At 34.4% G+C, this 23218-nt stretch overlaps 1 protein-coding gene across 2 annotated transcripts in view; it reads right to left on the minus strand.

Annotated features, from left to right (window-relative positions):
* The window catches only part of LOC134529620 (transcription factor TFIIIB component B'' homolog), a 60466-nt gene that overhangs the window by 4102 nt on the left and 33146 nt on the right, over window positions 1-23218 (minus strand). For both annotated transcript variants that reach the window (XM_063363908.1, XM_063363909.1), the window contains 4 exons: window positions 22066-22198; window positions 15161-15305; window positions 11739-11930; window positions 3628-3738 (listed from right to left, as the gene is read on the minus strand). In XM_063363908.1, the coding sequence (XP_063219978.1) occupies window positions 3628-3738; window positions 11739-11930; window positions 15161-15305; window positions 22066-22198 (581 nt within the window). The remainder of the gene's footprint in view (window positions 1-3627; window positions 3739-11738; window positions 11931-15160; window positions 15306-22065; window positions 22199-23218) is intronic.

Below are 23218 nucleotides of genomic sequence, written 5' to 3' on the forward strand. Positions count from 1 at the left end.
TATACATTACGTCATTTTTGCATAATTAGTTGCCAAAGTTACTTTTTTAATGTACTTCAGCATTAATAGGTAGAAAAGAAATAAATAAATGGATAACACAGCTGAACAATTTTAGGCTTTAAGTCAATGCTGCTGGCATAGTGATATAGTTAATATTTCTTTCAGGAAATATTCAGAAAAATGTATTTTATTTTATTTTACTTTACTGCCAAAATAGTTATAATTTTGAGAATTTTGAAAAAAATAATATTACATAGTTTATTCTGAAAGAAATTAAAAATGTATCACGGAGTAGACAGTTGCAGTGTCTGTAATTCATTTTTTCTTCTTGTTGGGACCACACATAAAAGGTTAAAAGGCATTCTGATTACACAAAAACTATACAATGTGTGTGTGTGTATAATGCGAAAGTTAAGCCCCTCAAAAAATCTACAAGTTGAATAGTGTTTATTAAAATAAAATACAGCACTTACCTCCCTAAACATTTTCTAAAATTTATTTTGAACCTGATTGTATGATAGTAAGAACTGGTGAAACTTGACTATAACTCAAAAAAGTGTAACTGTTTAAGAAAAATTTCAAATTACCTGTATTTGAACTACCATGAAACTTAATTCAAAATACTAGGTGTTGCATGTTTTCATCCAATTTTATGAAGAAAAAATAGCTTATGAGAAGTGAGAACACCATCACGTGTTTCAGGATGATCCTACCCATTTTACTTTGCTCACTCTTAACTTGAACAGGTGCAACTTCATATTTCAGATTTATCCAGTTTCTCGGCTGGACTTTACTATTGTTGTTCGAAATTTGTTTGTAAACACTAGCACTGGCCAAAAATTACGTACCTATTCCACAGTAACATCGAAAATATTCATTGTATCCAAAACAAAAACAACAAAAAAATTCTTTATAAGATTCATTAGAATAATATACAATGCCAGTAAAATAAACTATTTTAACTAACCATCCTACCATTTAACATGAAACCTGTTTAGTCATTTCTAAATATGTTATAAATCAAAAACCAATTTTGGAAAAAGTTGGTTGATACACCATAACACTTCACTTAAGCTCCAAAATTAGATAATCTGTAATGTGGTCACAAAATATCCAAAAATGCATATTACATTATTAAAATTTGTGTCACCATAAGTTAAAAATTTTGGTCCCATACAAAATAGCACTTAACATTTATTTAGGCTTGACTGATAATGCATGGTGTATTTAAAGCCTTCATCTGTAATAATTTTTGTCAAATCGGCATTTTTGTGTAATGATCTTTATTTCTTTGCATAAAAAAATATTATAAAGAAAGCTAGTTGATGAACACTAGCACTTTACCAAAGCCACACGTTATATACTCTGCTGAAGAGGTCGTCATCACAAATATCTTTTCGTGCGCTGATCACCTACCCTCCCTCTCTTTCCCACCGCAATGCGCTGTGGTGCCTGCGTCAGACATAAATACGGGTGTCGGTGAGGCCTTCGCCTTCTTTCAGGTCTGAATTTTGAGTAACGCGTTTGTAGTTAAAGGTCACTAGCGCAGTCTTGACCTCTTGGACGGGAGCCTCACACTTGGATGGCGGAGTTCAATTTAAAGTTTTCTGTTTGTTAAAAGTTTCATGGGTCGTCGTATCATGTGTTGCACAATGGCTGTAGTAAAGTAATGTAGTTTTACTTCATGTGCCTTTTGTGTAAACTCTGTGTTTGAAGAATTTACGGAATATTTGTGCAATGAAGTCGACGAACGACCGTGGGGCCATGCAGGGTGTGGGTGTGTCCCGGATGCCATATTTTTGGTATGTTCAACTTATTTTTGTTTCTTTTTATTTTTGCTTGTAAGAACATTAATTACTTGCATTCAGTATTTCTGATCTTTTTCTTGTAGTGTCATGCAGGTTTTCTTGTGCCAGCCGCGATTATATTGTGTGTGCTTGTTCATGACTTTAGGATTCTAATGACACTAGAATTTGTTTTAGCGATCTCTTCTTGCCTTTTGTATTTGAGTACCTTGGAGCAGTAGAGGCTCGCATATCCCTTTTGATGTTTCTGTACTTTAGGTATAACGTTTTACGTGCCGAGGTACGATAAACTTAAATTAAAACTTGTAAACGCATGCAAGCGTCACAATTTGATGTAATTGTGTAATATTTATATTTTATTGTATCACATTTCTTATAGGTGTATTGATTCAAATATTTAGTGTATCATAATTTGTAACAAACACAAAGTATATTCATGTGTTTGAAATTCTCACAGATTTCATATCTGCACTGATTATTTGCATTTGGCAGTTTTGTAGTGGCCTAGTCTTTTCTTGCCAATTTAATTATTTATTACTTTTAATTTTTCCTTAAATGATTTTTTTTTTGCAGTTCATCTTCAATAAATTTTACCGAAACAAATCTTATATCTGTTTGCTTATACAGTTATGTCATATTTTATTTATAACACACAAGTATCGATGCTCTGTTATGTGAGTATCATAACCTGCCTTGTTTAACAACTTATTGTCGACACCACAGTTTTGTAGTCTGTTGGGACTTGTGTAGTCCTGGGATGCTACACTGAAATACTTTAAATATTATGTATGTATAGAATAAATACATCAAAAACAAAAATGTTTTTAATTCATTACCTAAACAAAGTTAACCTAAAGCTTTTATAAAGGCCTAACCCAAAAATGATGCATCATCGCTAGAAGGCAAAATGAAACTGGCAAGGGCACCTGCTAATGACAATGAGTTGTCTTATTTGGTTTCAAATGCCTAATGCTACACTGTAATCCAGCTTCCAAAATGTACATAGTTAGTGGACACAAGCCAAACTGCAGCCTTCATGTTGCTATTAGTGAGTGGGAATGCTTGCTCTAGCTGAGGCAAGCAGTGGTGGGAATGCTTGCTGAAGTGGAAGCAAGCAGAGGTGGGAGTGATAGCTAAAGTGGAGGCGAGCAGTGGTGGGAATGCTTGCTGAAGTGGAAGCAAGCAGAGGTGGGAGTGATAGCTAAAGTGGAGGCGAGCAGTGGTGGGAGCAGTGTGCCAGGACCTATGCCTTGCCCTTCGGGATGTGCACTTGTCAATATCAGACCAATATGTACTATAGTCCATGTTTTAGTTGTAAATGCTTACATGAACATAATTTATAACAATTTAACTGTACTTGAATATTACAATGAATTAAGAAAGACAATTTTACCAAGCTTTACATATAACCAACGTTACAAGGTTAATTACAATTTTAACTGCAATGACTATAAAATTTAATCTTACAATTAATGCTGTTACAAACATGATCAGTTAAGAAAAACAAAATATAGAATATGAAGTAACAGCATATAGATTTTTTCATTGTTGACTCAAAAATATTGTAACATTTTCTGTTATTTCCCAAATATTTCAGGTCTCCATGATATATAAATGATAAAATTACATGCAAACACACTCAAAACATAACCACTCTTTCCATGTATAACCTGACACTCTTTCCATGTATAACCTAATCAGTTATTACCACAAGATAATGATACAGTAATGGACATTTCTTTGGACACATGAATGTGGCCAAATACCTATAAGAGGTAAAGTTACTATGAATACATAGATAATAGATAATAAAGAAGCTTACTCTCGATTTTGGTTCTGGATTTTGTGTTAGATTTTTTAACTCGTACATATTCTTTTTTCTTTACTGTAGTCTTCTCCTGCAATAGTTTTAGTTCTTTCTCTTCCAACATACCTAAACAAAAAATAAAAGTTCTTAAAAAAGAATTTCGAAAAACAATATGTTTATCAAGCATGCTTAAACTGTAAAATCACATCATTTAGTAGGTAATGCTCAGTTATTAGAACAAAGCTCAACACAAGTTCCCAAAAAAATAAACAGTTACCTGAAAATACAAGTGCTTTGAATCTTAACACATTATTTTTTTTGAATTATTACATTATCATACAATTCAATTATATAATATTTATAACAAAGATTAAATATAATTTTTCATATGGTAAAATCCCTTGCTATGTTTTTAAAAGGAATGTATTTAAATTTTTTTGATGAAAATAATAAAGCCCCATCAACTAAAGTGCACCACTCAAACAGCTTATGAATACTAATATTCTAGAAAAATCAAACATGGTTCAGCAAACAAACCTTGTATCTGTGAATCGCCCAATTAAATGGAGATAAAACAATGGAAATAACATGATAGCTGCTAGTGATGCAATATAAACCACTTACAAATAAGCAGCTGTCAAAGAGTGTACATGATAGTTAAACTTTAATTTGATTTTATGTGGCAATAAATCTATTGTTAACTAGAACAGACCAAACATCTTTGTTGAACTGTAACTTTTGTTGGTTTATAATTACATTCAACATATTGTGGTCTTTATTTTTTGCTTCAATAAATGGCAGCTGATCTTCCTTCTGACTGACTTCACAACTGCCAAAGAAAGTTGCATTGTTACATGGCAAACTGGGCCGAGTGTCGTGGTCCTGTGGGTTATGAGTGGTGTTGCTACGCTGTAAGAAGTGGGGAAGACCAATGACCTTTCTACTGCCAGGCCCAAATTAGGAAACCCGAGAGGTGCTAGCCATTTTTAGAACTGAATTGTTGAAAACACAACTGAAAATAAAACTTTTTCTTTTAATTCAAATTTTTGTAAAGAATAACAATCATCTTCATTTAATTTTATATATACCTGTAGAACTTATGTATTGCTTCATTGCATGAATAGGTTACAGAGTGTTATTAAAGTTTAATAAAGTAACTTATGTTGTAAGATTATAGTCACTACAGGCTGTCTGGAAGAAAAGAGAAGTATGTTCTTTTTTGTTACTTACTCATATTTAATAACAAATACCTGGTTTTGAATAGTTTGTTACATAAACTATAAAAGCAAAAATAATATTAAAAAAGATTAAGTCACTCTCCAAATAAAAGCAAAATGAAAATAGCCAATGAAAATTAATTTTTTAAAAAAAGTTTACATAAATTGGCTCACAGTAATTGAAATAATTTAATCATTTTTGAAGGTGAGTACATATGGGATATTTTCTTTGTTCATAGATAATTTGATAGTCCAAAACAGGTGTTTCATCACAGAAAATACTGTGGTGCAAAAACCATAGTTAAAAAAATTCAAATTCGTTGGACTTGGCTGAAACTGCATGCTGAACGTGTGGTAGGGGGTCATTAAGGAAGTTGGATGCTTATTAGTGAAAATCACTGCCAGCGCTCGAGCAACTAAAGAGAACCCTTAGAAAAGCACCAACGGAGAAATGGGAGGGGGTGTTTTAGAACCAGAATCTAAAACTGGGAGATCCCAGTCTGGGACACCCATACTTAATGAGGGGGATATCCTTAGGTTAGTGCATAGTAGAGAGCAAATAACACAAAATCCAAAGAAATAGATAGAAACAACACCCGAAAATTAAACTAGTAAACAACATGACCAAAGGAAAAGAGCAAACGACAAAAAGGGACTAAAACACTAGTTTACAGGATTCCATCTTGTTTTCTTTCCGACGTTACTCTCCTGAATAAGGTGACGCGGAGCCATTGGTAAATGCCTCAATAAATTACGAAAAGACTGTCTGGAGGGGGCTAGTGACGAGCATATTTAAAACTGCCTCTCAGGGGCAGATGTTGTATGTACGTGCGTGAGTTTCTTTTTACAAGTTGGCCAGATGGCACGTGAAGTACGAAAGTTACCTAGAGGTAGACCACGTGGTACAAAATTAACCAGACAAAGGGCGTAATATGGCTGTGTGGAGAATGCGTCCCACACGAAGGCGCCTCAATAGGGAACGTTTTGCTCCTAGAAGATGGACCTAGTGGAAGGGTATGGCCAAGACTTGCTATTTTAATAAAATAATTTTACCCTGTTAAAGTTAGCAACCATTTTTTTAATATTTATTTATTTGCTCTATTTAAAAATGTTAAGTAATGTAATATGAATTTTTCCTCTAATATTATTTATTACTTTTATACAGTTCATAGTTTTTATAGGTCTTGATTTTATTTAAAAATTTACTATTGCTAAATTATTGTTTCATTGGGCGGCCGCTAGGAGCGTGACCGAAGACGGTGATGTCAGGTGCAACTCAGCACCGAGTGTATGCAACCACGATCGGACTCGTAATGTGCAGCTTGAAGTAATTGGACGTGTGGGGGCCAGGTGCCATGTAAAATGGGCAACAACTGTGGACTCTCTACAGACTTCTGCATACGTTGGTGTGCAATTTGTGGCAGAGTACACCCATTCGTTGGCAGAAATCTCGCCCATTTCTATCAAGGTAACATTTTGACCCTAGTGATTGAGTTGGCCCTCCGACGAAGCTACTTTATTACAAGTTAATGTTAAATTTTTATTTCGATACTTAACAGTATTATAACTTATGTCTTAAAGTACTGTTTTCATCACATTGAATGTTGAGTGACACTTTTATTAAAAGTTTTAGTCATTGCCTATCAACTGCTCTTACTCTATGCGCAATACTTGCAATTGCATTTATACATAAGTTACACTGAACATGATTTTCAGTAAAAAGATGTTGCTGTGAACACGGCATGGCCCCGACAACCAGACATGAAATTATTAGCTCACAACATTTTGTTTTGGTGAGCTGCCACCCCACACAGTACTTGAAAAACTATGTCTAACCACGCAGGAAAGAGGCAGTCACATGACTCTCAAACTCATATTTTAAAGCTTTTTCTCGCTTCCTAGGATCCTCTAAGCAAGATATTTTAGGACACGTTTAAAGGGGCACCTAACTGCTTGTACTCGCAGTTTAAGCAAATTCAATGAGACCCAACTAAGACTTCTCCTTGTTAGTTCACAATAATGTAACCAACATGCAAAAGAGCTACCATAGTAAATGTACAGGAGAATCCTTTAGATAACAGTAATGTGACCAAAATGATGCGGGAGAACGAGCTTCAAGTTTGAAACATCGCACGAGGCAGTCAGGAAGTGTCTGGAGAATTGACCACCAATATTTCATCAAGCTGTAGTGTTAGTGGAGTGACCTTATTACATTTTTTGCTTAAATCATTTTCACTTAAAATTTTTATTACAGCCACCATAAATATTGTCAACATGTCCTGACGTGTAACTGACTCACATTGTTAGTACGTGAACGTTAGTCAAACTAAATTCATCCCATTTCTAAAAATTTTTCACACATTTGTTTGACTTGGTACATTTCTTCTAAAACTACTTTTTTTTTTTGTGTAGTGTTTCAACTGTACTGGTTGACCAGGTCCAGTTTCCAGTACCACAGTCCCAGCTTCATTTTCATCTTTCGTCCTCAGGTTTTCAATGGTTCAACTCCTAATTTCTGCCTGTGGTGAACTGCTTTTATGGTGCCAGCTTCTACGGATGGAGCGTATGGAGCGCCTTCAATAAAACTGTAGGCAGCTAAAGCACTTCCTTTGTTACTGGCTCGTTGCAGCTATGCAAACAACTCAAATTATGTATTTCCTTTCCAGTCAAAGCACCAAGTAAGTGTTTAGACAAAATAATTTAAGTCATCCTACTAAAGAATCTATAAACGTTGAAACATTGCAAGATTCTGCCCTCCCAAGCTTTTAAAAGTATAAAAGAATAAATATTGCGTTTTCTCAGTAATGCAATAAATTAGTTGATTAGCCTTCAAGGTCAAGACGTAGTTATTTGTAGTATTCTTGTAATTAATTTTGATGTTTAAATATTTTGTTTTGAAAAAGCCTTTTGACTATAATTTTATGGGTTTTCACTTTGCTGGCTTGGGTATTATTTGTGTGCGAGTTACAGTATTTTATTGCATTTAAGTATTTTTTAAAATAACAATTTTGTGTGTGTATGTGTGTGTTTTGTAGTGGTTTTAATACAGCGAATATACAGATGTGCTGCGACTCAGCAGTGTCAAAAGATTATAATTTATCACATCCTCTCTCTCTCTCTCTCTCTCTCTCTCTCTCTGTGTGTGTGTGTGTGTGTGTGAGAGAGAGAGAGAGAGAGAGAGAGAGAGAGAGAGAGAGAGAGAGAGAGATAGCCCGGACCAAGGGAACATCTAACTGGGGAATCCAATATTCTGTGTTAAACTAAAAAGAGACGAAAAATGTGAGAGAAAGGCAGACACTTGCGACAGGACACGGGGAAGCCCTCAATGAAGAGAGTTACATAATAGTAATTGTAAGAATAAACGTGTAGCCAATGGTCAGGCAGTATTTCAGGGAAGTTCCCAGCTAACTGAAATTTCTTAAGTATTTTGTGATGTGCTGAGTTTCGTCAGTAGTTGTTCCAGTACTGTGCCGACAGGACATACGAGAGCAGCGGCTCATAAAATCATTATGTTGTTGTAAGGCCAAACAATTTCACGTTTGGGTGCTGGGGCCGTGCTGCAATTAAGTTTTCAACAAGTGTTTTATTTTTTTTAATTTTCGAGCTTTAATTAGAATTTGTAGGCCCCAGGCGTACAGTGTAGGCCCGGGTGGTACACTGGCCCACAAGGATTCAATTCCATTGTATCTGCATCCTCAGACGGAGTCGCTAAGGAATTTATTTAATGAAGGCACAAAGTGAGTAACGATCCGTATGTTTTCTGCTGAAGCTATTGAGTAAAGAACATGTATTAATTTGGTCATCGATAAGAATAAACGTGGAAATTTATTTTGGACGCTTTTATTTGGCAATTTGGCGAACAGTTTAGTCAGTTAACAGTCATAAACAGAATATAATGCCCCACAACTTGCTACTTGCAACAATTGTAGAAAGATTTTTGGAAGTGTTTTATGTTTGCGCAAGGAATAATAGTGGTCTTAGCCGAGCATGACTGTGACTTGTTACAAAGTCAGTTTTATTTTATAAAATTGTCTTTTGACGTGACAATTAATTTAACTAACTATTAGCAAAAGAGATGAATAGAGATGCCCACATAAATAGTTCACTGTCTTATGAAAATCAGGTATCACAGCTCTTTGAATTGGTAGTAAAAAGATTTTCTCAGAGTATAGTAGTTATTAGAAGAAATTCCTGTAAAAGTAACCAAATATTTACACAGGGTGCAAAACATCTGCGAGATGAATTGAAAATGAATTTAACATAATAATGGCTAAGTTAATCAAAGGAAAAACCTACCTCCATACTCTTTGGGTAATTATATGAGTTATCAAAAGGTAAAACAAACAGCACTTACGAAAATCTTTGACTAATAACTAATAAGGAAGTACCGTATTTACTCGCATATAGGTCGCGGCAATTTTACCAGATTTGATGGGGGGAAAATAAAGTGCAACCTATATATGAAGAAAAAATTTAAAAAATTTTTGAAGAATTTTTTTTTACAATATTTTTCTTTAAAATGCGAAAAAGAAGTTTATATAGGTATAAGCAAATTTATTTACAATGTACACATACAGCGAAACCCCTTATTTACGTTACCGTTATTTACGTTTTCCCGTTATTTGCACTATATTCTTCAGGTCCTGTTTAGTTCCCATTTAGTCCAATACAATACTTTCACGCAAATTACGTCTCAAAAATCGAATCCATCCCGCTATTTACGTCACGTAACAACCATAAACAACCAGAAAATACCGTTGGTACTTTAAGAGTATATAAGATTAGCTAGTAGGCCTAAAAACATCGTGAAAAACGTAACGTTTATAGTCGGAAATGAACATTTTAAATCGCAAAATATACATATTTTATAACATATAAAGTTGCTTTTATTTCTAAACATGTAATCATTTAAGCCTAGGCGTGTAAAAGTCCGAGTAATTATAGCAGGAGACAATCTAAAATGCACGAGGGAAAAACGTAAACTCACGAATGTATAAACGTGGCTGATTGTTAAGTTCTGATACTGTATTTATGTCACAACTTAGCCGAAATACTGGTACGAGACAAACTTCACAAGATAAAATGAGCAGAGTCTTGGTAACTGTTTTATACGTATTTTATAATTTCGGAAGTATTGTACAGTTGACACATATTTTTTAAACTAACAATTTATTTCTGGGGATCGTAATTAATTAATTATTGGTATCAAGACATCAAGATGAACGTAAACTTGAACATGTCACGGCAGCGAGAAAACTGGTGCTTATACCAATAAACTGGTATTAGAACTGGACAAAACTGGTACACGGGAGGTGGAGCTTATATATTTTTCCGCTAAGCTCGCATCTATTGGCTGGCTGCTGATGGAATGTCACGAGTCTGGGCGGAGCGTTGAGTGAGTTATACTGCACATGCGCAGCTCAGTGAACAAAGAGAGCCAGCCGGCGCGCCGTAACAGCAGCTGATCGTGTACAATGACCTTTCTCCGCGCACGGCGCGCTATTGACGGTAAATTTCAATCAATTGGCGGCCCTTTTTTTAATTTTTATTACAGTGGTGCAATTCGTATGTGTAATGAATTACCGGTGCGACCTATATGGGGGGAATCTTAAATACCAAATTCAAGACCTCAAATTATGGGTGCGACCTATCTGCGATGGCGACCTATATTCGAGTAAATACGGTAGTTATTATATTGATTAAAAATGTATCATTTCAGAGACAGATGTTTAATTTTATATGTGCTGAAGTCCAATGTTTGCTGAAACACTAAAAAAAAATACCTTATCTGAAACAGAGTTTACTTTCACGATTGTGTAATCATTTATTATGATTTCGGATTTAATCCCACTTGCCCCTCCCCTCCCCCAACACATTTTTTTTGTTGCCAAACCAAGACTATTGTGGGCTACATGCCTCTTTTAGTGTTCCAGTATACCAAGAAATTTCTTTTTCAGCATTCTCTCTTAGGTTGAAGAAAGGAACAGGTTTTTAGTTGGTCTTCTAGTATTAACTTTTATTTTGGTGTAAAATAGAGGAAGGTATATTTTACACATACCAAAATAACATGTAAGATTCTATGTGAAAACTTGCTAGGTTTTAATTTTATAAACTAATTTATTATATGGACAGACAATAAGCAAGCTATTTATTTGATTCAAAATTATTTTTTAACCATCAAATTGAATCCATTATAGCTCTTGCCCATGGAACATTGGCCCTAATTAAATATATCAAATATAATACGACCAATACAAATTCAATATTTAGTCTTTATTTAGCCGTGTTTATATCGAAACCAGAATATGGTTTTAATATCTGGAATAGCATTAACAAAACTGACAGTTATAAACTTATGACAAATTAATTAAAATTATAATAAAAAAAATTTTGATGCAATTTTTGTAATACACTGTTATAAATATGTAACTTAAATTTTTATAATTTACTTGAAAACATTTATGTAAATTCATAATATTCAAAATCAACAACAACCATTACTTTGCACTCTTGAAAAATAAGAATAACATTTTATATACATTTTTTTACTCACTTCAAAATTTTATAGTTTTGGTTCTTTTATAGAAAACAGTTAAGTGTAAAAAAATTTTATTCTTCTCTATTTAATTAAATATATCCTTGAGCTTGTTAATTTTCATCTAATACCTAATTTTTTTTAAGCAAACAAATTACTACTTAGTTTTTCTGTGGCTTGTACATAGTTATGATGTACCACAGAAAATTTATTTAATAACAACCAAAACAAAAATATAAATTGTGGTTATTCCATGTAGTAAATTATTCATCAAAAAATACTGTATGACATCACACTTCTGGTGATACATGAATACTCAGAAAAACTAATTACTAAAAATACTGTCACCATATAAAAACTGCTTGAATACTCACTTAAATCTCTCTTCATTCGTTCTGGATCAAAGTGCTGTTGACGCAGTGTTTCCTGCACTAGTTCTTTATTGAGGCGTTCCTCTGATCTGAACTTCAGCTTTAGTTCCTGTCTTGAGAACTGAGGAAATATTGACTGCATCAAGAGGAAATCAGTACCAAACGTCTTAAGGCCCACATAAAAACGTAATGTATCTGTAAACAATAAAATCTTTTGAATTCATACACAAGTGTTTCTAATAATAATTTTACAAAAAAATAAATTAATAAAAGAGCCAGATTTTTCTCAAAATTAAAAACAACAAAATGTAGGTTTGTGTTTTCATAAAGTTTTCTTTGAAAGACAATAATAAAGTTTGCACTACTACTATAAGAGAACTCAATGTTATACAAAAGTTTGAAGGAAAATGGCACATACACACTGTCTGTAAAGCCATTGTGGTTTCCAACCAATGGCCGACACACATACCATGTCAGAAGGCTAAGACAGGAGACCTATTGGATTGTGGTAGACAGCCATAAGGACAGACGTTCTATATTGTATAGTGTTCAAGCATGTATGTTGGATATGAATTAACTGAGGAACTGAATAAATGTATGATGAAATACGGTGTTAAATTATACCTGAAGCATGGTGTCAAAAGTCTGAAAGATTGCACGAACCTGTAGATTTCAACAATAGAAGATGGATATCTAGAAACCAATGAGTGACTTAGTGCTTAACCAACATGCCTTAAATAGTTTTAGACGCTTTGAACAAAAGTTTCTAATTTATGTGGTAGCATCTAGCAATGACAAGGCAACTGAAAGATACAAAGTTGCAATGTTCTTGAATTGTTTGATGTTGGAGACATTTGAAATGTACATTAAACCTAGGGTGAATGTCGTTATAGAGACACACAAGTTCTTTACAACACAAGAAGGGAACCTTTTGAGTCGTTTTAAATTTGCTTAAACAAAAATTGCAAAAACTGTGACTTCGGTGAGCAAGAAGACTTCTTAGTTAGAGACAGGATAATAATTGCAGTTAGTGATGCAACAGTTCAACAGAAAATTGTTGCATGAAAATAACGTAAACCTTAATAAGGTGGTTTGAGATTTGTAGGTTAGCTGAGCTTAGTAAGCAACAGATGAGTATTTTGAAGAAGGAAGTTGAATCTATGCCTGTGATAGCAGTTCATACAAGAAGGGAATAAAGAAAAAATAAAGAAAATACAAGAGCGTCAACAGTTTTTTCATAAGCAGAACACCTAAGTGTAAAAACTTCAATAAATTTCATGGACAGGAAAAGTGTTTTGCACTTAGTAAAGTCTGTAATAAGTGCAAGGGAAGAAACTATTTTGCAGTGTGTTGTAAGTCAAGGTTTATTACAGAAGGTGACATAAGAACAGCATATGGCATGCATGAGGAATTTCATCTCAGTGCCATTTTTGGTAATGGGAAGAGATTAAGATGTTGGTCAGAAACTGTAATTACATGTAGTCCTCACCTTTTGTACGTTTTAATCTCGTATCATTTGTACTTTCGTATGTTACATGTTACTACAGATTCAACTTTCAAACAACAAATTCTGTCTTTGTACATTGTAAACACGCCTGCATCAATATATTAAGTTAGCACAAATTCATTGAAAATTAATCTATCGACACCGGGAACCAACAAAAAAGAAATAAACATTTATTTGGTTGGTAGGCTATGCTTAAAGATAAAATTTGTTAACTTCCTGTTGAAGCTATAAATGGCAGCAAAATGTGATTTTGTTTCTAAGTTTTTATTTTAAAGTAGTAAACATGAACTGCAAACAATAAAAAACAAAAAGTAAGAAAATGTAATCAATAGTAAAAAGTGCAGGACACACAATGTAAATACTTTTTTTAACTTGAAGAGAAACAATTATTTGGGGCATTGGTATTAGTTTGGTCAAGCATTCCTAATGTAAAAGAATAAACAAATGTCCATGACCATGGATTACCACAGGCATGTCTCATCCTTAGTTTGCAGTGAGCAATCTTTTCAATTCATGATTTCTGCCACTGAGTGCTGAGATCTGCTGATGATGTTAGACAATCATGGTAGACACCAACTGGGTTTTGTGAAGGAAGGAGGTTTCGTTTGTAAGAAAGTCTGGAATTATTGCAAAGTTAGCTGTCTGCAATTGGTGGATGGAAGGGGGGGGGGGGGGGGGGCAGCATCATTGACCAGTACCTTTTCCTCTATAAAAAATTATTTCTTGATACACTCCAGGTACTCATTCTTTCCTTGCAAAGCCTAAAGGAGTTTTGAATTTTACAACACATGCTAATTGCCTGAAATATTTGAATTTGGTTAGCAGCAGTTATCTGGTGAATGTTTTGTTTACTATATGTACAGCTTTGCCTTGCCTGTCCTGTGGCAAACAGTTCACGTAATATTTAGTTCTGGCAACCCAGAATCCAAGCAACTTAAGATTATAATGGACATAGTTATGCAAAAAGGAACCAACCCACATGAAACCTATTCTGAGTATTTTGAAGTTAAAGTTAATTATAAATTGTAATTCTCCTATTGATAATATAATGTGGGTATAATTTTAATGGTCCAGTATAAATACTGATATAATAATGGCAACGACGGTACGATCAACCTTGTACTATTTTAATTTATTTTCAAATAAAATATAACAAAATTGTGGGTTGGTTCCTTTTTGCATAACTACGTCCATTATGTGAAATGTGATAAAACCAAAATAACACCAAAAAACATGTCATTACACCAGCAACAAAATGCAGGTTAATGATCATGATAGCACTGAAATGCACGTAATATCATGGAATTAAGCAGCATTTAACCAAAACTTAATTGAAATCCCAAAAAAAAAGTATTCTTTTAATGTTTCAAATTCAAGGAATGTCATTATTACTGGTCAAAAATTGTACCAAAGTTTATAGATAATAAACATTAATGTAATTTGCTTAGTTGTGCATATCTTATTGAATCACTTTTAAACCACAAAGGCTCAACAATTTATTTTTATTGTTCTGAATGTAGGTATCTATTTCAGACCAATTCATTACAAATTATTTTATCGTAAAAATGCAACATACAAACACACTATTTTAGTGGAGTAAGTATTGTAAAACAGTATTTATAAGAATAAAAACAATAACACCAAAATCTTCTGTTTAAAAACCAAATTTGACTAAAAAGCAAACCACAAAATCTTGTCTCTTTTTTGACTAAGCATGCTTAGCACATAAAAAATACAAAAAGCAGTACCAAATTCCATCAACAAGCAGAAAACCCAGCATTACCAAGAGTTATTACTAGAGTTTGGGTCTAGCGCTATAATGTTAGCCTGCCTTCTCCCTTCTAGGAGGTTCTGCGGCTTAGTGTAACAACCCATTGGCCAACAGTTCAACAGAAAAACAAAAACAATTAATAAATACCTGTTTTAGTCCATGTTGTGGACCTACGAGACTTAACTTTCCTGTTGTACGCAAGGTAACTGGATGAGCCTTCGCCACCTTCCACAACCACAGAAGAGCTGGCCAGGATTTGTTTACTTTTTATTGTATCTGTGGTTTCAATCACCTGGACACACAAATATTACTCACAAACATCTTTTAAGCCAAGAGAGTGTTATTCATTTACATATGTCATTTTATGGCATCCAAGCTTTGTAAAACTCTACAGAAAAAATTTATTAACCCTAAACTAACTATTTTTTTTTTTTAAATGTGGGCTTAATGTCCCCCCCCCCTATATATATATATATATATATATATATATATATATATATATATATATATATATATATATATATATATATAAAATGGAGTTATATTCTAATTTGGATCTTACCAAGGAAATACAAAGACATAAGTTTGAGTTAGTATTAGAAGCAAAATAGGTGAAGTATTTGATCAAAGCAAGTGTTCTACTGGCATTGGCTGTTATGGAATCAATGTGGTACTTAAAAAGTAATTTAGAATAATGTATGCTACCTAAGTCTTTCACCAATTTGGATTTAGCAAGAGTGTGATTTCCTGATTCATAACTAAAATTAATGGGGTAATATTGTGGAAAAATTTATAATAGTAGATTTCCCATAGTTAAGATTGACTAGATTTAGTTGGCACAAAGTAGCAATAGCATTTGTCATTTTGGAATAAAAGACAGTCCTGGCAGGATGATATTTTTTTTTATAAATTTTGAAATCATCAGCAAACAAAAGACTTTCATAATTTTTAAGTACCTTAAAAATATAATCAATAAAAATGGTAAATAATTTAGATGATAATGTACCACCTTATGGGACACCCGAACTTGCTACAAGTATGTCAGGGTTAAAATTATTGATTGAAACATAAAAAGTCAGTTCTTTGAGGTAACTCTAAAATCAATTTACGTATTTATCAGTTAATCCAACCTTAGATAATTTTTTAAGTAATTTGTTATGGTTAATTATATTGAATGCTTTAGCAAGGTCAAAATACAAACGTCAACTTGCCCTCTGGTTATTACTTCTGCAAAAATTGGATTTAAAAAGGAAAGAAGGTTGGTTGTAGTTGATTATCCATCACGGAAACCATGTTGGCTATCAGAAAGCTTATTTTTCAAATTGAAGCTGAGATTATTAAAAATCATTTTATCAAATACTTTGGCAAAACCATTTATAAAAGTGAAATAGGCCTATAGTAAGCTACATTAAGTTTCCTGTCCTTTTTGTGTATATGTATCATTTTAGCAGTTTTCCAATTATTGGGATATTTTGTACACTAAAATTAAAAATATACTGTACATGAGGCACAAGCGGGTTTACACAACCTTTAATAATTGCTGCATGATTGTTTCAATAGGTAGCAAAGTTAAAATAAATTTAAAATCACTAATGACATGCCTGTTAAGTCTCACAGTTCTGTCTCATCATTTATTGAGGGGTATCCTTGAAATCCCTGTACAGTAGAATCCCGCCGATGCGACCCCCCTCTGATGCATCCATTCCGTTTGTACGACCGTTTTTTGAGAAACAGTGAAAAATTTGAGCAGAGAAAGTCAAAAATTTGAGTAAAATCGGCTGAAAAACAAGTCTGTTACACTTTGTTGGGCGCTATCTGTTCACCTTTATCTTAGCGCCCGCATAGCAGTTGCGTGGTGCAGTCCACACGAGCGGTCAGTGTGCGGCTGATGTCTGCGGGCATTACCATTTTGGAGTTCAGTCATTAGATGCAATTGATGCACGCCATAGTGCAGTACTTGTGTACGTAGGTATTCAGGTGTTAAAAAGAAGAAAGTCGAATCTTAAGTATTGGGTACATCCCATAGTGAGCAGTCGTTTGTTACAAGGAACTTTTTATTGCAAGAAGACGAAATTAAATTTTTTAATTACTTCAGAATGTCGTCTGCAATCTTTCATGAACTGCATGAGACTGTGAAGTATTCCTTGCAAAAGCAAGATACAAACATGAGGCTGGCTATACCTACAATGGAAATGATGGCTTTAACGCTTAGGTAATTGTGTTTCCTTTTTCTTGTACTAACTTGTACTAAATAAGTTGACAAGGACATTTACATATCGCAATAACTTTCTTAGACAATACAGGTTTGTTTTAAATATGAGAAAGATAACAAAATATATTTGTATTGTAGGTGTATTCATAAAATTCTATTAACATTGTTATGTACAGTACGCACTGGAAAACAAATATGCCCTTAAGTCTGAAAAAATTCTTTCGCACAGCTATTCACGTACAATAAAAAATGAAAGATAATAAATATGAAACTTGATATTCAAAGTGTTTATCCGAGAATGCAGACAGTTCGGTGTCAGATGGTGACACGATGGAACGACATGAAGTGAAAAGCCGATTTTCTGTAAGCTCGTTATTTTGGCTTCCTTGTATTTGTGACAGATGCTGGGTATACATAGGTTTTGCACTTTGAACCTGGAGCTGTCCATACATAGGTGTTGGAGATGGGTGGTACACACTTGTAAGTGGTGTCTGGAAAGCAGAAATGTGGTTTGGGTGTGCGGAAGTACTTTGCAGTGGCTACATAGCAGCTGTATTTAGGGAATCAATTATTTGACCTGGTTGCAATGTTGCCCGTCTAATTTTTTGGTGTAAATGCAACACCTCCGATCGGAATTCCAGTTTCTGGTCTGTATACACTTCAACATAAACTTTTTCTACGTCAGTATCATTCATGGTGGAAACCAATTATTACTAACTTGACAGCACACACAAGACAATTATATCGCTACGGTTCCCCCCGCAAGACTGGCGCGACCGCTCGTATGGATGACTCTATATCTCACAACAGCTCGTAACAAAATTGCGGCTGCCGCGCGGTGCCCGTCGCGCTATGGGCAGTGCGGGTGGCAGCTACAGCCGCACGGCTGCCGTGCCGCTGCCACGCAGTGCCCGCCCTGTGTGGGCTGCTCTACCTATCTTACTGTCCGTAACAAACCGTGCGGGCACCGCGCGGCTCCCGTCCCGCACACTGCACAGCAGCGGCGCGGCAGCTGTGCGGCTATAGCTGCCACCCGCACTGCCCATAGCGCGACGGGCACCGCGGGGCAGCCGCAACTTTGTTACGAGCTGTTGTGAGATATAGAGTCATCCATACGAGCGGTCGCGCCAGTCTTGCGGGGGGAACCGTAGCGATATAATTGTCTTGTGTGTGCTGTCAAGTTAGTAATAATTGGTTTCCACCATGAATGATACTGACGTAGAAAATGTTTATGTTGAAGTGTATACAGACCAGAAACTGGAATTCCGATCGGAGGTGTTGCATTTACACCAAAAAATTAGACGGGCCACATTGCAACCAGGTCAAATAATTGATTCCCTAAATACAGCTGCTATGTAGCCACTGCAAAGTACTTCCGCACACCCAAACCACATTTCTGCTTTCCAGACACCACTTACAAGAGTGTACCACCCATCTCCAACACCTATGTATGGACAGCTCCAGGTTCAAAGTGCAAAACCTATGTATACCCAGCATCTGTCACAAATACAAGGAAGCCAAAACAGCGAGCTTACAGAAAATCGGCTTTTCACTTCATGTCGTTCCATCGTGTCACCATCTGACACCGAACTGTCTGCATTCTCGGATAAACACTTTGAATATCAAGTTTCATATTTATTATCTTTCATTTTTTATTGTACGTGAATAGCTGTGCGAAAGAATTTTTTCAGACTTAAGGGCATATTTGTTTTCCAGTGCGTACTGTACATAACAATGTTAATAGAATTTTATGAATACACCTACAATACAAATATATTTTGTTATCTTTCTCATATTTAAAACAAACCTGTATTGTCTAAGAAAGTTATTGCGATATGTAAATGTCCTTGTCAACTTATTTAGTACAAGTTAGTACAAGAAAAAGGAAACACAATTACCTAAGCGTTAAAGCCATCATTTCCATTGTAGGTATAGCCAGCCTCATGTTTGTATCTTGCTTTTGCAAGGAATACTTCACAGTCTCATGCAGTTCATGAAAGATTGCAGACGACATTCTGAAGTAATTAAAAAATTTAATTTCGTCTTCTTGCAATAAAAAGTTCCTTGTAACAAACGACTGCTCACTATGGGATGTACCCAATACTTAAGATTCGACTTTCTTCTTTTTAACACCTGAATACCTACGTACACAAGTACTGCACTATGGCGTGCATCAATTGCATCTAATGACTGAACTCCAAAATGGTAATGCCCGCAGACATCAGCCGCACACTGACCGCTCGTGTGGACTGCACCACGCAACCGCTATGCGGCTCCCGTCCCGCATACTGCCCGTTCGTGTGGACCGGGCCTTACGCTCTCGCAGAAGCTACCACAGCGGCTTTTCGTGCGGGCGGGTAAGATAACATGACAGCTAAGACAGCTTTTCGTGCGATAGTGGACGCGCCGATCTCGGCTAGACACTCCCTGAGCGGCATTCACACGATGTATCCGACGATGCGGTGACACCCCGAATTCTCTATTGCGACTTTTCCGTTTATAAGTCCGTTTTTCCGGAAACCGTGAGGGGTCGCATCAGCGGGATTCTACTGTAATTTCATTAAACATACCACTCGTTCCTGAGCTTTTATCATAACATTTCTTATACAAATTGAAGTAAGCATGTAAAGGAATAGATGCTTGAATAGACAATTCAATCACAATAATTGTGCAAGAAAAAACAATATCACAACCAATGGTTTCATTCATATCTGTTCTGTATCGCAACTTCGTTACTCGTAGGAACAGCACCCGTAGAATTTTCATAATTTCTAATACTAATAATGTTACTGTTTTTAAACTACTTTGCAACTCTTTCATACCTCTTGGAAGCGTACGATGAGGCAGCCTTAGTTTATAGTTTTCTGGAAGTATACTGGGGACGTATGCAGGGTATTTGGGTTGTCTGACCTTGTATTTCCAATGAAGTGACAACTGCATAACTTTGAAGTAGTTGATGTTTAAAAAAGTGACCTGTTTAGATTGAAATAAAAAAAGGAACCTTTAGGTGTCTGATATAATACATCAACAATCAATTTGTAAATAACAATTATGTAAAATTAATATTAACATCTAAGTGCATTTCACTATTCCAAAATATTTCCTTGGAATGAATGAATAAAGGTGGCAAAACTTTATCCCCAAGTTCATGGACCATATGTAAAACAATGTATAACAGGATGTGACTTCTATAAAAGTAAAATAAAAAGTTGTTTTATAAATATTATTTATTTTCTTTAAACATGTTTTTACAAAATGGAAATTTATGACTTCTGTTGAAAAATATTCAATATATTTACAGTTTGTTTTCACATGTCTTTCCTTTACTATTTCAGCTACAGAAACTATGCATGAATTTAAGTATAATATATGATATCCATTCCTATAACATAAACCCCGCATAATTTGTGCGTAAATTAATGGACTTCCTAATAGTGTAGGTCTACTTACTTCTTTTTTGACGTGACAACGTCTAATAAATCGATGAACGCCGGCTGCACGCACGAAAGTGTCCTACTACGGATGTCCCACTACGGATGTGTCCCGTTTGCTCATTGTACGCATGCGTGGCATCTTTCTTCATGCTCATTGTACGCATGCATGGCATCTCTCTTCCACTCGATTGGAACAACCATCGATTTGAATTTTCAATCATATTTTCATCGTTTGAATTATTAATATTATGTAATTTAACGATTGTCCACCGATTTTCAGCACAATCGGTACGGTTATTTAAAAGTAATGTTGAATATTCAAATACGTTGTGAATCAACAATGGTGTTTTACAGTTACACATAATTATTCAAATTACACCCGGGATCTTTTGCACAATGTTTTAAAAAATATTGTAACACATTATAAATATGTTTGGTGTATTTGGGATGCGTATTTGTTATAAAATCGTAATAATATTATTCCCCTACCGTGAACAAAATTTTTATAAATATTTATATAACATCTGAAAATATTATTTTTCAAGTATGGCCTCGTGGCCGTTCAGTCAGCCACACTAACTTTCAATCCAAAGGTTGTCGGTTCGAATCCCGGCAGCTGCGAAAAATTTTTTTTGTACTTGTAAAAATAAATACAGTGCACGCAACATTTCAAAAGTAATTAATATATTTGAATTAATGAATGCAAATAAAAGTAAATTTATTAATTAAATTGTACATTTCATTTCACTCCTTTGTATCCATACAAAATAGTGATAATTCAATACAAATGATTCAATTTTATTCATTAAAGTATGCAGAGGTAGATTTTATCATACAAAAGATAGAAAAATTAAAAAAAAATTTTCCTCAAAGAATATAATATTTTTAATGCCTAAATGGTTTGGTTGCAAAAACCTATTACGGCTCAGTCTCAGGCCGAATATGTTATTTCCTTTTCTTCTGGATCAATAATTTCATCAATGTTTTGTTATGACGTCACGTTAAACTATCGTCCGTAAACCGACTTTACAGACAACCAATTTTTAACTTTGACATATACTTTATAAGCAGTATAGGCCTACTAACTTTTGTCTGTGTAGGCCTCCATCTTAAAACCACATATTTGTCATTCTTTAGTTTTCCACTTTGGAAATGAATAAAACACAATATGTGATTATGTATTTCTGTAAGCATTACTGAACCAACTACACAGCAATTTGAGTTACCTTTCCTTTTTATAACCATCCAAATTGCTGATCATTAGACCATTTCCCCTGAAGGCTGGCAACGTGCAGTGTCTCAATTCCTGCCATCCTGGCCGCCTGCATGGTGCCTATACTTAGTCGTAGTTATAAGTGAGAGTTTGCAACACAATTTGACAACTGAAAATTTGCAATAACACTAACCAAACTTGTTTCGTCTATGATGAGCTGTCCATCAGCACCCAACCTAACTTGAGGAACTGGCAAGGAAGTTTCTTCATTATCATTACTGACACCTGCATCAACGTCTTCTTCATCTATGCGTTGGTTTTCCAATCTGTCAAGATAACACACACTGTAATCAGCTCAAGTTGTTGTTGAATAATGACCATTTTAAAATTAAATGGATGCCTTTGACAACATTAGTTTATTTATGTGGATCTGGTTAATTATATAAAATATCTCTTTATTGGTATCGTCTTTGATGCTCTGTGTGTCTTTAATGGTTTAGGTTGTAATTTAATGCACAAATACTTTGTATAAATGTCCAATATTTTTCAATTTTGAATGCCAAAGTTTATGTAGATAACTTTAGCTTTGAACAAGTATATGTTTTAAGGATTTAAATGCAAAAATTGTTTATATTCATAGCAATTTTAAAACAAGGTAGATATATCAAACTAGAACTCTTTTCTAATGGAAGTTAAATGCCTTTGAAAAGTTTGTATTCATGAAAATAAACAACTTATTTTGATCAAATATATTACACTTAGGATGCCAAGACTTCTGCAATGAAAAGAATATCAGTAGATTACTTAACTTTAACATGTACATTACCAGTTCAGTTATAAGTTAAATCTATAAAAAATGTTCAAAATTAAAGCTTAAGGGTGTATGTCCTGTTCCCGTTAGTTATTTTATTTTTATGCTTAACACAGTTTAACTAGGTACATACTTTTGTGTGGCAAAACTTCAACAAAATGAAAAAAATCTATATAATGCATACTTTTCGCATAATTAGTTGGCAAAGTTACATTTTTAACATTTTTGTGCAGTATGGATAAGACGAACCAAATGAAAAATATAATTGAAAATTTTTGTGTTAAAAGAAATGCTAATGGCTTCTGTGTGGTATGGTTTAAAATTATTTCAGAAAAATGTATATAACTTTATTTAGCCTTTTAAAATTATAAAAATTCTGATGATTTTAAAAGGCCAGGGAAAACAAAAAAAATTTTTTACCGGAAATTAATTAAACCGTATCACATAGCAGTCAGGAAAATTTACATTAATCATAAAGTTTCAGTTTTATATTCTATTTCATTCTCCTTATTCATAGTGTACAGAAACTTTAAAA

Source organism: Bacillus rossius, chromosome 2 (assembly GCF_032445375.1).
Source record: "Bacillus rossius redtenbacheri isolate Brsri chromosome 2, Brsri_v3, whole genome shotgun sequence".
In the NCBI taxonomy this organism is placed as follows: Eukaryota; Metazoa; Arthropoda; class Insecta; order Phasmatodea; family Bacillidae; genus Bacillus; species Bacillus rossius.